The sequence below is a fragment of the Coenobita brevimanus genome, chromosome 8 (assembly GCF_032717465.1).
Source record: "Coenobita brevimanus isolate Jiangsu-jjx chromosome 8, ASM3271746v2, whole genome shotgun sequence".
NCBI classification, from domain to species: domain Eukaryota; kingdom Metazoa; phylum Arthropoda; class Malacostraca; order Decapoda; family Coenobitidae; genus Coenobita; species Coenobita brevimanus.
Window position 1 is genome coordinate 11,690,702 of NC_136961.1, and position 13,370 is coordinate 11,704,071.

General features: G+C 42.4%; 2 protein-coding genes across 2 annotated transcripts; one reads left to right on the forward strand and one right to left on the reverse strand.

Moving 5' to 3' along the window:
• Positions 1-423: 423 nt before the first annotated feature.
• On the forward strand, positions 424-990 carry LOC145406561 (uncharacterized). The gene has a single exon (XM_080277643.1). It carries the CDS (start codon positions 424-426, stop codon positions 988-990), a length of 567 nt encoding a protein of 188 aa, XP_080133769.1.
• A 6,742-nt stretch (positions 991-7,732) lies between these two features.
• On the reverse strand, positions 7,733-8,230 carry LOC145406573 (protein GVQW3-like). The gene has a single exon (XM_080277653.1). It carries the CDS (start codon positions 8,228-8,230, stop codon positions 7,733-7,735), a length of 498 nt encoding a protein of 165 aa, XP_080133779.1.
• Between the last annotated feature and the right edge of the window lie 5,140 nt (positions 8,231-13,370).

The window sequence follows — 13,370 nt, forward strand, 5'->3', positions numbered from 1 at the left end:
CATGAAATCCCAACTCTGCAAAGAATTCAAGAAGATCTTAAGGCAAAAATATCCCTCAGTGGCGGCATAACCTCCCTTCACAAGATTCTGCAGGAGATTGGCTTCAAATATGTCAAGGTTAATGGCCGCAAATTCCTTATGGAGAGGAATGATGTGGTTGCTCGCACAAAGTTTTTGCGAGAAATAAAGCAAGTAAGACAGTCCTCCCATAATATCGTGTATCTGGACGAGACTTGGGTGAACCAAAATTACACGGTTGGAAAATGTTGGACGGACACGACATTACCATAAGCCACTGGAGTACGACAGCCAACAGGAAAAGGAAGTCGTCTGATCATTCTTCATGCTGGAGTGAAAAATGGCTTTGTAGACAACGCCGAGTTAATGTTCCAAGTCAAAAACGACGGGGATTATCATAAACAGATGAACTCAACACTTTTTGAGGAATGGTTCAGGAATCAGTTGCTTCCAAATATTTCACCAAACTCGGTAATCGTGATGGATAACGCTTCCTATCATTCTGTCAAACTTGAAAAAATTCCTACTTCATCATGGAGAAAATCAGACTTACAGGACTGGCTGATAAAGAAGGGAGTGCAGCCCCAAGATAACTTACCTAAAGCAGAGCTGCATGAGCTTGCCAAGAAGTTGGATATCACCACAACCTACGTAATCAATAAGATTGCGGAAGAAGCAGGGCATCGGGTTTTGAGATTACCACCATACACCTGTCAATATAACCTGATTGAGCTCATCTGGGCTCAGGTGAAAACTCATATAGCCAAGAAGAACACCTTTAAAATGGCTAACCTTAAAGTTCTTGTCAAAGAGGCTCTGAGTCTTATCACACCACAAAGTTGGATGGAAGTAGTGCGACATGCCGAACAAGTACAAGATGAACATGCACAACAAGACATAGCAGCTGAACATTTCGTAGAGTCATTCGTCGTCAATATAACAGAAAGTTCTGATGACGAAGATTATGATTAAAGATCAGAGAGAGGATTAGGCCTACAGGGGAAACCTCTTAAAAATAAAACGCGCCTAGACTTTTACCTCATAGGCGGTGTGTAAAAAAAGTTGAAAATAAATAATAAATATATACTATATATATATATATATATATATATATATATATATTGTATATATTTATATATATATATAGAGAGAGAGAGAGAGAGAGAGAGAGAGAGAAACAGGTGGGATGGGGGTAGGTAGGGAGACAGAGTGATAATCCGATAATTGGTGGTCAAATTGGCAACGTCGCACTCGGGGAAATTCCAACTTCTGCCACACCCTGAAAGGGCTTCTTGCTGCGAGAGGAGTATAGTCGTTTTTTTTTTCATATGACAGAACTGAACCACTTTCATGAATGTCAGACATAGCTGTCGTCGTGTTAGGAATGAAGCTCCTCGGTTACTAGTCATAGCAAGCCTCAAATCTGACTACACCAGGGCTGAACTGAGTTAGTAATATTTGTCAGGTTAGAACAAACGCACTATAGGATCTTTTTCTTCAATCTTTATTTCTCCATAGGACACCCTATCGTTGTCTTATGCACCTTGCTCCATTTATAGAGCTGCTCTTGCACTATGATGGCTGATTTGTTGTGAGTTGCGGGTACTCCTCAGTAACGTTATTAATGTCTCAGTGCCACACACCTAGCCCACACCGACAGACTGAACCATCCTACAGTGCTGGATGGTAACCATATAACCAACATACGTGTTCCCAACGTGTCAGCAAGTGGGTTGGTGGTGGTTTAGTGCCCCTCCCCATAAAACAATTAACTCAAACACAAACGGCCACCCCTTACGGGATTATGGCGTCTGGCCATAGATAGATTGTTGTTGTTATTATTATTATTATTTTTATTATTATTATCATTATTATTATTAACTTTATTATTATTATTATTAATATTACAACATGTAAAATCACCGCATTTTCAGCAAAAAATTAACCATTGCACAACAGGCAGTTGGTAACCACGGGGCTATAACGAAAAGAGTGAAGGTGTAAACAAGCATTAAACTTTTTACAACTTGTACTAAAGCATGTGTTGTTGATGACATAATACATCTGATCATTCTGCATTACTGCTGACGACACTCATAAGTACGGGATGCATGCTAATAACAAGCAACACACCTATGGTGTTCAGTTAATGACAGTTAAAGTTGGTGGTCTGCTTATAATTTCGTTCCTTCAGTTTTAGTAATAAAGTCTCAAGTTCTTTCATCACTCTCTCTCTCTTTCTCCACAGGGGTACCCTACGCCGACGAGTTACTCTACCTATTCCCCGGGCGTCCCTCGGCAGCACCTCCTGTACCCTCTCAGCCTCAAGATCTGGTCACTGCTGAAGACCTAGAAGTTAGGGACATCATCACTAAACTGTGGACCAACTTTGCTGCTGCTGGGTGAGTGAGTGACAGTTAAGGAGATTTAGAGAAACTGTGAGATAGTATGAGATATATTTTTAATATATGTATTGTTAACCTCTTTACACTGGTAGGTTTGTTCCAGTAACATGGAGGAAGCAAAAAGGTGTATTATGTAAAATAAATCGCCGTGAAAGAGGAACTACGAAGCCTCCTATGTCACCTACAATACGGCCTTACTCACTGGTCCCATTTTCTTGGGGTCAGGAATCTTAGTATAGTTGGTTTGGTTTTTATTTGACGGAACTTGACCACTCCCACAACGTCAGTACTAAATCGTGGTTGCAAATAATTCAGTGAGATTTATTTATGAGACAAAAATGTCTCCTTGGTCACTGATCAAATTAACCTTCCAGTCTGACAACACTTAGTTATTAACCAAGCTTAAAGGGGTTAATGATCTTTGTCGTGGTAGAGTAATTCACAACTCATATAACATTTCAACCTCAAAGATTAGCTAACACCATTTTCATCATAAAACGTTCACAAAGTATCTTTGTTTACACAGTTATTTTGCCCACGATAATCAGTCCTGATCAGTCCTGACCAGAAAGTCAAATATTGATTTTCACTTATTTTCGCGTTTCACCAGTTCCGAGAATTTCGAGCCGTCGCGTCATGTGCAATCACCAGAAATTTTGTCTGATATTTTTTTTACACTCCCTGGACTCAACCCAAGGTAACGAAAAAAGACAATAAGCTCGATATTTATTACTGATCTCGTCAAAGCAACGACCAAACGAACATGTCACACTTTCCGGCAGTTTCACGCTGTCTCGAGACTTACGATTGCCAGACATAGTGTCTGGTATTTTCTGATACTCACTGGACTTAACCTAAACTAATGCAAACAAATTTTGGCCGATATATATATATATATATATATATATATATATATATATATATATATATAGATATATATATATATATATATATATATATTGTGTCTATCTATCTATATATCTATCTAATTATATATATATATTATGTCTATATCTATATCTATCTATCTATGTATGTATGTATCTATCTATCTATCTATCTATCTATCTATATATATATATTATATATATTTTATATATATATTATATATATATTATCTATTTATCTATCTATATATATATATTACATATATATATATATATATATATATATATATATATATATATATATATATATATATATATATATATATATATATATATATATATATATATATATATATATATATACCTAGGCTCCTTCCCCCAAGGAAAGAGAGGTAGCCGAGATAGGACGACACACTCCCCATTTACTCATCCATTCAAACACATTCATTCGCATCTTAGCCTCAAAGGGGAGAAGGGACAGATCCACACCTCACAACACCACACAAGGGTCAACTGCGCAGTGCAGTCAGTGACATCCGCAGTAGGGCCCGACAGCAGAGCTGGTTTACCCCTCCCACATCATAATAGACCCATCCCCTTACCCGCACCTGACCTGACTAGCTGATCAGACCAAATGCGGGAGAATAACCCCTCAGGGCTGCATCATCATTTATTCATTCACAATTTCTCTCCATTTATTTCTGTCACGCACAGTCACTCTTCCTTGCTCAACAGACATCCCTCTCGCATCCAGCACTCTCTTCATACTGTCCATCCGTCCTATTCGTGGTCTTCCTCTCAGCCTTACACCTTTCACGTCAGATCTGGTTATCTTTTTCACCAATCGCTCATTATCCATTCTCTCCATATGCCCAAACCATTACAACACCCTCTGCTCAACTTTACCAACCATCTCCCGAATGACTCCAGTTCTCCTTCGCACTTCATTTCGCACTCGATCCATACGCGTCACTCCGCACATACTCCTCAGACACCTCATCTTCATTACATTTAAACTTCTCCTCTCTGTTACACCCATATTCCATGTTTCAGCCCCATATAACGCGGTCGGTACCATAACACCCTCATACAGCCTTCTCTTTACATCCATTATAAGCGAACGACATCTAAACACTTCTTTCATTCCTCCCAGCACCTTACCTACTTCATTTATTCTAAACTTCAATTCTGCATTTATTTTTCCATCCACATCAACATGTGACCCTAAATATTTAAAACACTCTACCTCCTCAAGCAACTCACCATTCAAAACTATATTCATCCCCCTACCATCTACCGACCTCGTACACTTCATCACTTTACTCTTATTCTCAGTTACTTTCAATTTCCTCCATTCACAAACCCTTCCAAACTCCTCTACCAACTGTCTCAATCCCTTCTCTGAATCAGCCACCAGTGCTGTATCATCTGCAAACTGCGGCTGCTTCAGATTCCACTCTCCACCATCAACATTCACCAGACTCAGACCTCCACCTAAAACTCTTACATTCACCTCCCTTACAACACCATCCATATAAATATTAAACAACCAAGGCGACATCACGCATCCCTGCCACAGCCCCACTCTCGCAGGAAACCAATCACTCACAGTATGTCCCACTCTTACACACACTCTACTATTTAAATAAAAACTTTTCACTCCATTCAAGAACCTACTATCAAGTTCATCCAATCTTAAAACAGTCCACAAAGCCTCCCTATCAGCTCTATCATACGCTTTCTCTAAATCCATGAACACCCAAAACACATACTTACATTTCGCTAAAAAAAAAATTTCACACACCTGTCTGACTGCAAACACTTGATCCTTGCATTCCCTCCCTCTTCTAAAGCCACACTGCTCATCACCAATCACTCCCTCCGTACCCTCTCTAACTCTCTTAATTAACACTCTACCATACACCTTACCTACAACACTCAACAGACTTATAGCCTACCTCTAAAGCTAGTACACTCATACGTACTTATCACCCTTACCTTAAAACAACGGGACCACACAAACACTTGCCCAGTCAACTTGCACCATACGTTTCTCAAAGCACACATTCAACAATCTTACTAATCACTCAACAATAGTCGCTCCACCACCTTTCAGGCATTCAACAGCACACATATTCATACATGCAGCTTTCCTTGTTTTCACCTCCCTTACTGCCTTCTGCACTTCCTCCATCGTGATCAAAGAATCATTCAACTCTCCTCAAACATTTATTCCTTGCACCCTTCCATCTGCCACAATCTCAGCCTCCCTTTCCTCCTCTATATTCAACAATCTTTCAAAATACTTTGCCCATCTCTTCCTTACTGCAGCCGTCTCAGTCAACATCCTTCTGTCCTCTGCTTTTACTCGCTTTTTCTTCCCAGACTCTCCCTTTTGTACACTTTTAACCTCATTCCAGAACATTTTCTTATTCTACTGACAATTCCCAGTCAACTACCTACCCCACCTCTCGTCTGCTGCCACTTTAGCATCATGCACAGTCCAACTCGCCCTATTCCTCTTTTCCTTATACTGTACCTCTCATATGACACCTCATCCTTCAACTGCAGCCACACTTCATATGCACGTCTCTTCTCAGCCACAGCCATACTTACTTCCTCGCAACACCATTCACTTCCCATTCTTACACCACCACACACTCGTCTCACACCACACAACTCTTCCGCATGCCCCACCACAGCACTCTTAAACAAATGCCATTCCTCCTCTACAGTACACTGCCATTCTCCTGATCTTTCACTGCGTTCCACTCATCTTTCAGTTTCTCCTGATATTCTATCATTTTCTTATATCCAACTCATTCACTTTCAAAACCTCCCAGCCACAGCTAACTCTCCTAGCTCTCACCCATCTCTAACCTACTTTCAACTTTCCCTCTACCAGGTAGAGGTCAGACATACCTCCAATCCCCCCTCTCAAAATTCTCACATCCAACAATCTTCCTATTACATTCCTGGACATAACCACATAGTCCATCAATGCTCTGTCAACAATCCTTCCACCTTATTGTCTCACCCGTGTATACTTATAAATATATTTCTTCTCAAACAAGGTATTTTCCATCACCATCTCTCACTCACCACACATCCCTATCATTCGTGTCCCATCGTCATTTCTTCCAGGCACATCATGCATACCAACAACACCTTCAACTGCTACATTTCCCACTCTAGCATTCAGATTTCCCATCATTACCACATTCACATTACCTCCAAAACTCTGCAGACACTCATCAACATCATTCCATAAAGACTCCCTCATTTCTTCATCCCTTTCACTACCACGCCCAGATGCACTCACAAATACCCACAACTCACGTTCAAATTTCACTTTCACCCACATCAGTCTCGATGGCACATCCTTCCATTCAGTCACACACTTCTGCACTTCTGGGCTCACAATGAAGGCCAGACCTTTTCTCGACCTTCTTCTATGAACACTTAACAATTTTCCATTCACACTTCTAAATTTAGACTCACCTTTCCATTTCATCTTCGTTTTACTCAAAGCTACCACATCCAACTTTCTTCTTACAAACATTCTCCCAATCGCCTCCCGTTTAGCCTCAATCATACAACATGCACGCACATTCATAGACCCAATCTTCAGGGCACGGGGATAACTCAATCTCCCATCCCTTTCTGTGGCCTGTCTCTTTTTAAGAACTAAAAAAACAGAGGAGGGGGTCCCTAATAGGGCAAATAAATAAATAAATATATATATATATATATATATATATATATATATATATAAAGGAAAGTCAAAAATTACCCGCATTCTTTGTTCCTGTTATTTATTAAAACAAAAGCAGGGGTTGAACGATTACATCATTTTTCTACATAGTCTCCTTGCTTTTCGATGGACTTCTTCCTGTGGTCCACAAGCTTGCTTATTCCATCGGAGAAGAAGGTTTTCGGCTGGTCGCGCAGCCATTTATGCACCACTTCCTGCACTTCTTTGCTCGTAGCAAATTGACGACCTCGTAAAGCCTCTTTAAGCGGTCCAAAGAGGTGATAGTCAGATGGGGCGAGATGTGGACTGTATGCAGGGTGTTCCAGCACCTCGAAACCCAATTTTTCAATGGTTTCAATGGTGTGGGCGGCCATAAGTGGGCGTGCATTATTGTGCAACAACAACACTTGCTTTGACAATAGGCCTCAGTGTTTGGTTTGAATTGCTGGTTTCAGTTTGTTGGCCAGCATTTCACTGTAGTCTACACTGGTGACTGTAGACCCCTTTCCAGGTAATGTTCCAGTATTGGCCCTTTTGAGTCCCCAAAATGGTTAGCATCACTTCCTGCAGAAGGTTGAGTCTCGAATTTCTTCGTCGTTGGGAATCCCGGGTGTTTCCACTCCATACTCTGCCTTTTGGATTCTGGCTCAAAGTGATGGCCCCAGTTCTCATCTCCTGTGACTATTTTCTCCAAAAAAAACATCGCCTTCATCATTGTAGCGGTCGAGTAAGGGTTGACAGATCTCCACACGATTGCACTTATGTGCTTTGGTTAGCTCTCTTGGCACCCATCTTGCACAGACTTCATGGAAGTGAAGCTTGTCGTGGATGATTTCGTATGCAGAACCATGACTAATGTGCAGAGAACATGCCACCTCATCGATGGTCACTCGTCGGTTCGCCAGAATCATCTCTTGCGCTTGTTGAATCTTCACGTCAGTGGTGGAGGTTGATGGGCTTCCTGCTCCCTCTACCTGCTTCACTCTTGTCCGGCCATTTTTGAACTTCTCGATCCATTCATACACACTTCTAAACGATAGAGCGTTGTCCCCGTATTGCACTGAAAGTCTGCGATGAATTTCAGCCCCTGACACACGTTCAGACCAGAGGAATCGAATCATTGATCTCTGTTCTTCTTTGGTGCACACTGCCAGTGGAGCGGCCATGTTTACTCTCTAACACAAAAAAGAAAAATGGAGTGATTAACATGAAACCTCCGTTAAGTAACCACAAGAGTACCACTTTTAGCAAACGAGCGCTGAAGGCTGTGTGGCCAGCCTAAAGGAACTTATGGCGAAAGTGCAGAAAATTTTTGACCTTCCCTTGTGTGTGTGTGTATATATATATATATATATATATATACCCCCTGGGGGTAGGGGGGTTTCAAGAATACTCCCTCGGTATCCCTGCTTGTCGTACGAGGCGACTAAAAGGGTTGGTGGTGGGTTAGTGCCCCACCCTGTAAAAAGAACTAACTAAAAAAGCGAACAAAGCGCCTCGGACCCAGACGGACCATACGTTAACGACTAAGGACCGAACAAAGGACATTCTTAGGGTGGGAACGTGGAATGTGAGAGGAGTGAATGATGAAGTGAAAGAGAGAGAGATTGTTCAGGTGCTTGAGAATGCAAAAGTGGATATATGTGGATTGACTGAGACTAAATGGCAAGGTGAATGGGTGAGAGAATGGGAATATGGTTTAGGTATATGTGCGGGAGTCAATGGAAATGAGAGGGCAAGAGAGGGAGTATGTCTGATGATAAGCAAGAAGTGGAAGGAGAATATAAGAGAGTATGGAACAGTGGGTGCAAGGATTGTATGGATGAGGATGAAAGTAGGTATACAAGCGTGGGTGATTGTATGTGTGTATGCCCCGACAGAGGATCGAGTGGCAAGAGTGAAAGATGAGTTTTGGGTGAGTGTTGAAGCGTGTATGGACAAGTTTGAGAGGAGCGAGAGAGTGCTGTTGATTGGAGACATGAATGGCAAAGTTGGGAATGTACGAGTGGATGGAGTGGTTGGTCATTGGGGTGTTCCAGCTGACGTAGATGGGAATGGAAGTGCTTTGGTGGACATCTGTGCTGGTAAGGGGTTGGCAATAGCCAACATCTACTTTTGGCGTAAGATGATCCACCGGTATACATGGAGAGTAATGAGGAGGATGGATGGTGAACTTGTTGAACGAAAGGCAATGATAGACTACGTGTGTGTGGATGAGCGAATGAGAAGACAAGTGTTGGATGCAAGAGTGTGGAGAGGGTGGGGGAATGGAGTCTCGGACCATCACTTAGTGATGGCCAAGTTAGAGCTGCAAAGAAAGTGGTTGAGGAGAAGAAGGGGAAGACAGGAGGAAGCAACTCCTGTGAGAAGAGTGGAGAAATTGCAAGATAGTGAGAAAATGACAGAGTATAAGAGCATAGTGGAAGAAAGACTGGGAAGGTATGAGCTAGAGCAGATGGAAGGGGTGGAAGACGTATGTAGGATATTCACGGAAGAGATAGGCGCAGCGTGTGAGGCGGTTTGTGGAGTGGGGAGGAGATGCAAGGGTGTGCAAGGGACAGCATGGTGGAATGATGAGGTGAAACGAGCTGTGGAACAAAAGAAGAAGGCATATAGTGAATGGTTAGCGAGTAGAGGTAGGGGAGAAGATGAGAAAGAGATGAGAGAGGTATATGTGAGCAGGAGAAGGGAGGTTAAGAGACTGGTGAAGGAGAGTAAAAAGAAAGTGGATGAGGAGTTTGGGAGGAATCTGAGTGTGAAATGGAGGGAGAGTAAGAAATTGTTTTGGAAGGAGGTAAAGAAAGTACGGCAGTGTGAAAGGGGAAATAGTAGGGGAGTGAAAGATAGGAATAATCGATTGTTGGTGGAGAAGAGAGAGAAACTGAGGAGATGGAAGGAGCACTTTGAGGATTTGTTGAATGTGGAGAGTGAGAGCAGTGCGAGTATAAGTGGTTGGGGAATGGCTGGGAGAAGAAGAGATGAGAGGAGGGAGGAAGAGATCAGTAGGGCGGAAGTAGTGGAAGCGATGAAGAATATTAAGTTGGGAAAGGCCCAGGAATTGATGGAGTGTGTGGTGAAATGCTTAGGTATGGGGGTGAGATTGTTGTGGAGTGGATATGGAAGTTGTGTAGATTAGCTTGGGAAGAGGGAAGGGTTCCAGAGGACTGGAAATCAGGTATAATTGTTCCTTTATACAAAGAAAAAGGAGAGAGAGAAGTATGTGTTAACCATAGGGGTGTTTGCCTACTTAGTGTGACTGGTAAAATATATGGTAGAATACTCATTGATAGGGTTAGGCATATGACAGAGGAGCTAGTTGGAGAAGAACAAGGGGGATTTAGGAAGGGAAAAGGGTGTGTAGATCAGATATTTGTTCTAAGATGTTTAGTGGAGAAGTATCTAGAGAAGAGAAGGAAAGTGTATGCTGCCTTCATGGACTTGGAGAAAGCTTATGACAGAATAGATAGGCAAGGTATGTGGAAGGTATTAAGAATATATGGAGTGGAGGGGAAATTGTTGAGTGCTGTGAAGAATATGTACGAGGGAGCTAGGGTTACGGTGCGAGTGGATGGTGAGCTGAGTGAGTTCTTTGATCTCAATGTAGGACTGAAACAGGGTTGTGTGATGTCTCCATGGCTGTTTAATATATACATGGATGGGATTGTAAAGGAGGTGCAGGGTAGGGCAGTGGATGTGGGGGTGGCTCTAATGAATGAGGGTGAGATTTGGAAGCTTCTGGTGTTGCTGTTTGCTGATGATACAGTACCGTTGAGTGAAGATGAATGGGAGCTGCAAGGTTTGGTAAATGAATCTGGGACAGTGTGTAGGAGGAGGAATCTGAAAGTTAATGTAAACAAAAGTAAAGTTATGGTGTTTGAGAGGAATGAAGTCACGGAGTGTGCAGTGAGGTTGGATGGTGAGGATATGGAGAATGTGAGTGCATTCAAGTACTTGGGTAGTGTGATGAGTAAGGATGGAACTTTGGGGGATGAAGTGCGTGAAAGGGTACAACAGGGAAGGAAGGTCGTTGGTACACTGAAAGCAGTGATGAGAAATAGGGAGGTGAGTATGGAAGTTAAGAAGTCACTGCATGATAGTATTGTGATCCCTACCCTGACGTATGGAAGCGAGGCATGGACCTTGCAAGAGGGGAACAAGTCAAGAGTGAGAGCAGTGGAAATGAGTTACTTGAGAGGAGCATGTGGAGTGACATGGAGGGACAGGTTGACGAATGAAGAAGTGAAGGAATGCTGTGGGGTGGATGTGGATGTGGCTGAGAAGATTAGGAGAAATACGCTGAGGTGGTTTGGACATGTGAAGAGAATGGAGAATGAAAGACTGACTAAGAGGGTGTATGTAGGTGAGGTGGAGGGAGGGAGAGGGAGAGGTAGACCAAGGATGAGGTGGAGGGATGGAGTTGAGAGGTATATGAGGGAGTGGGGGTGAGTTGGGGGGAGGGTAGTCAAATGGTGGGTGACAGAGCGACTTGGAGGCGTTTTGTCTGCGGCCACCCTTTGCGGGATTAGGGCGTCGGGCTATAGATAGATAGATAGATATATATGTCCCTATTGCCAGACGCCTTCATCCCGTAAGGGGTGGCAACAAATAAATTGCATCCATCTCGTCTTGTCCCCCGCCATTCCACTGCGCTGCTCCCAGCTCACACCCACCTCTCATATACCTCTCTACTCCATCCCTCCATCTCATCCTTGGCCTCCCTCTCGGTCTCTACCCCTCCACCTTACTCGCATTCACTCTCCACGTCAGTCTCTCACTTTCCATCCTCTTCACATGGCCAAACCACTTCAGTGTGTCTCTCGTAACGCTTTGTATCACATCCACATCCACACCACAATCCTCCTTCACTTCCTCATTTGTCAGTCTGTCTCTCCATGTGACTCTACATTCTCCTCTTAAATAACTCATTTCCACTGCTCTTACTCTTGACGTCTGTCCCTCCAAAAAGGTCCAAGCTTCAGGTAGTAACTTTTTCACTTCCATGGTCACTTCCCTGTTTCTTATCACTGCTTTCAAGGAACCAACAACCTTTCTTCCTTGTTGTACCCTTTCAAGCATTTCACTCTCTAATCTTCCATCCTTACTCATCACACTACCCAAGTACTTAAACGCACTCGCATTCTCCATTTCCTCCTCATCCAATCTCACTGTACATTCACTGACTTCACTTCTCTCGAAAACTATAACTTTACTCTTCCCTACATTCACCTTTAGATTCCGTTTCTTACTCTCCCAACCTCATCCATCATGCCTTGCAGCTCCCCTTCTTCACATAACAACACAGTATCATTTGCAAACAACAGCACAGGGATTTTCCAAACACTGCCCTCTCTCAGTAGGGCCGCTTCAACATCCATTGTCCTACCTTGTATGTCCTTTATAACCCCATCTATAGACAGTTTGAACAACCATGGAGACATGACACATCCCTCTTTCAATCCTACCTTCAGATCGAAAAATTCACTCATTTCACTGTCGACACTCACTGCAGCCTTAGCACCCTCATACATACTCTTCACGGCATTGAAGAACTTCCCATCTACTCCATATACTCTTAATACTTTCCACAATCCTTGTCTGTCCACCCTGTCATAATGGTCTCTCCAAATCCATGAAATTCGCATACAATTTCTTTCCCTTTGCTGTAAAATTTTCCACTAAAGATCTAAGAATGAATACCTGATCTACACAACCTCTATCCCTCCTAAAAGCCCCCTGTTCTTCAACTAATTCCTTTGTTATTTCTCTCACTCTGTCAGTAAGTATCCTACCATTTACTTTTCCTAGTACACTAAGAAAACAAATGCCCCTATGATTACCACATACTTCTTTTTCCCCTTTTCCATTGTACAGAGGAATAATTATACCTGACTTCCTATCCTCCGGGACTCTACCTTCTACCCAGGCCGATCTGCACATCTTCCATTCCCATTGTAATACTATCTTTCTCCCATGCTTCAACATTTCACCACACACATCAATTCCCGATGTCACTAACCGAGGAAAAACTGCCACTCTTCACCAGATTATTTAATTTTCGACATCAAAGTCGATCAACTAAACCCCTTTCACTTTGTGTGCCCTCTGTGTCACTTAAAGGAAGGAAGAAACTATAACAACATTATTTTACTCACTGCTATAGGGAAGAGAGTATATAATCAAATCAAATAAAAAATTGGTGGGCTGAGTCTACCATCTCGGTTTTGGGACAATTACTATTCTTTCCTTCCTTAAATATCGATGAGCTTTATTTTACATCCATTTCATGTATTTGTCCATCAAAACAAA

Bases quoted from the DNA above. Each gene is read 5' to 3' on its own strand.
- LOC145406561 (XM_080277643.1), top strand. From the start codon at position 424: ATGAACTCAACACTTTTTGAGGAATGGTTCAGGAATCAGTTGCTTCCA.
- LOC145406573 (XM_080277653.1), bottom strand. From the start codon at position 8,230: ATGGCCGCTCCACTGGCAGTGTGCACCAAAGAAGAACAGAGATCAATG.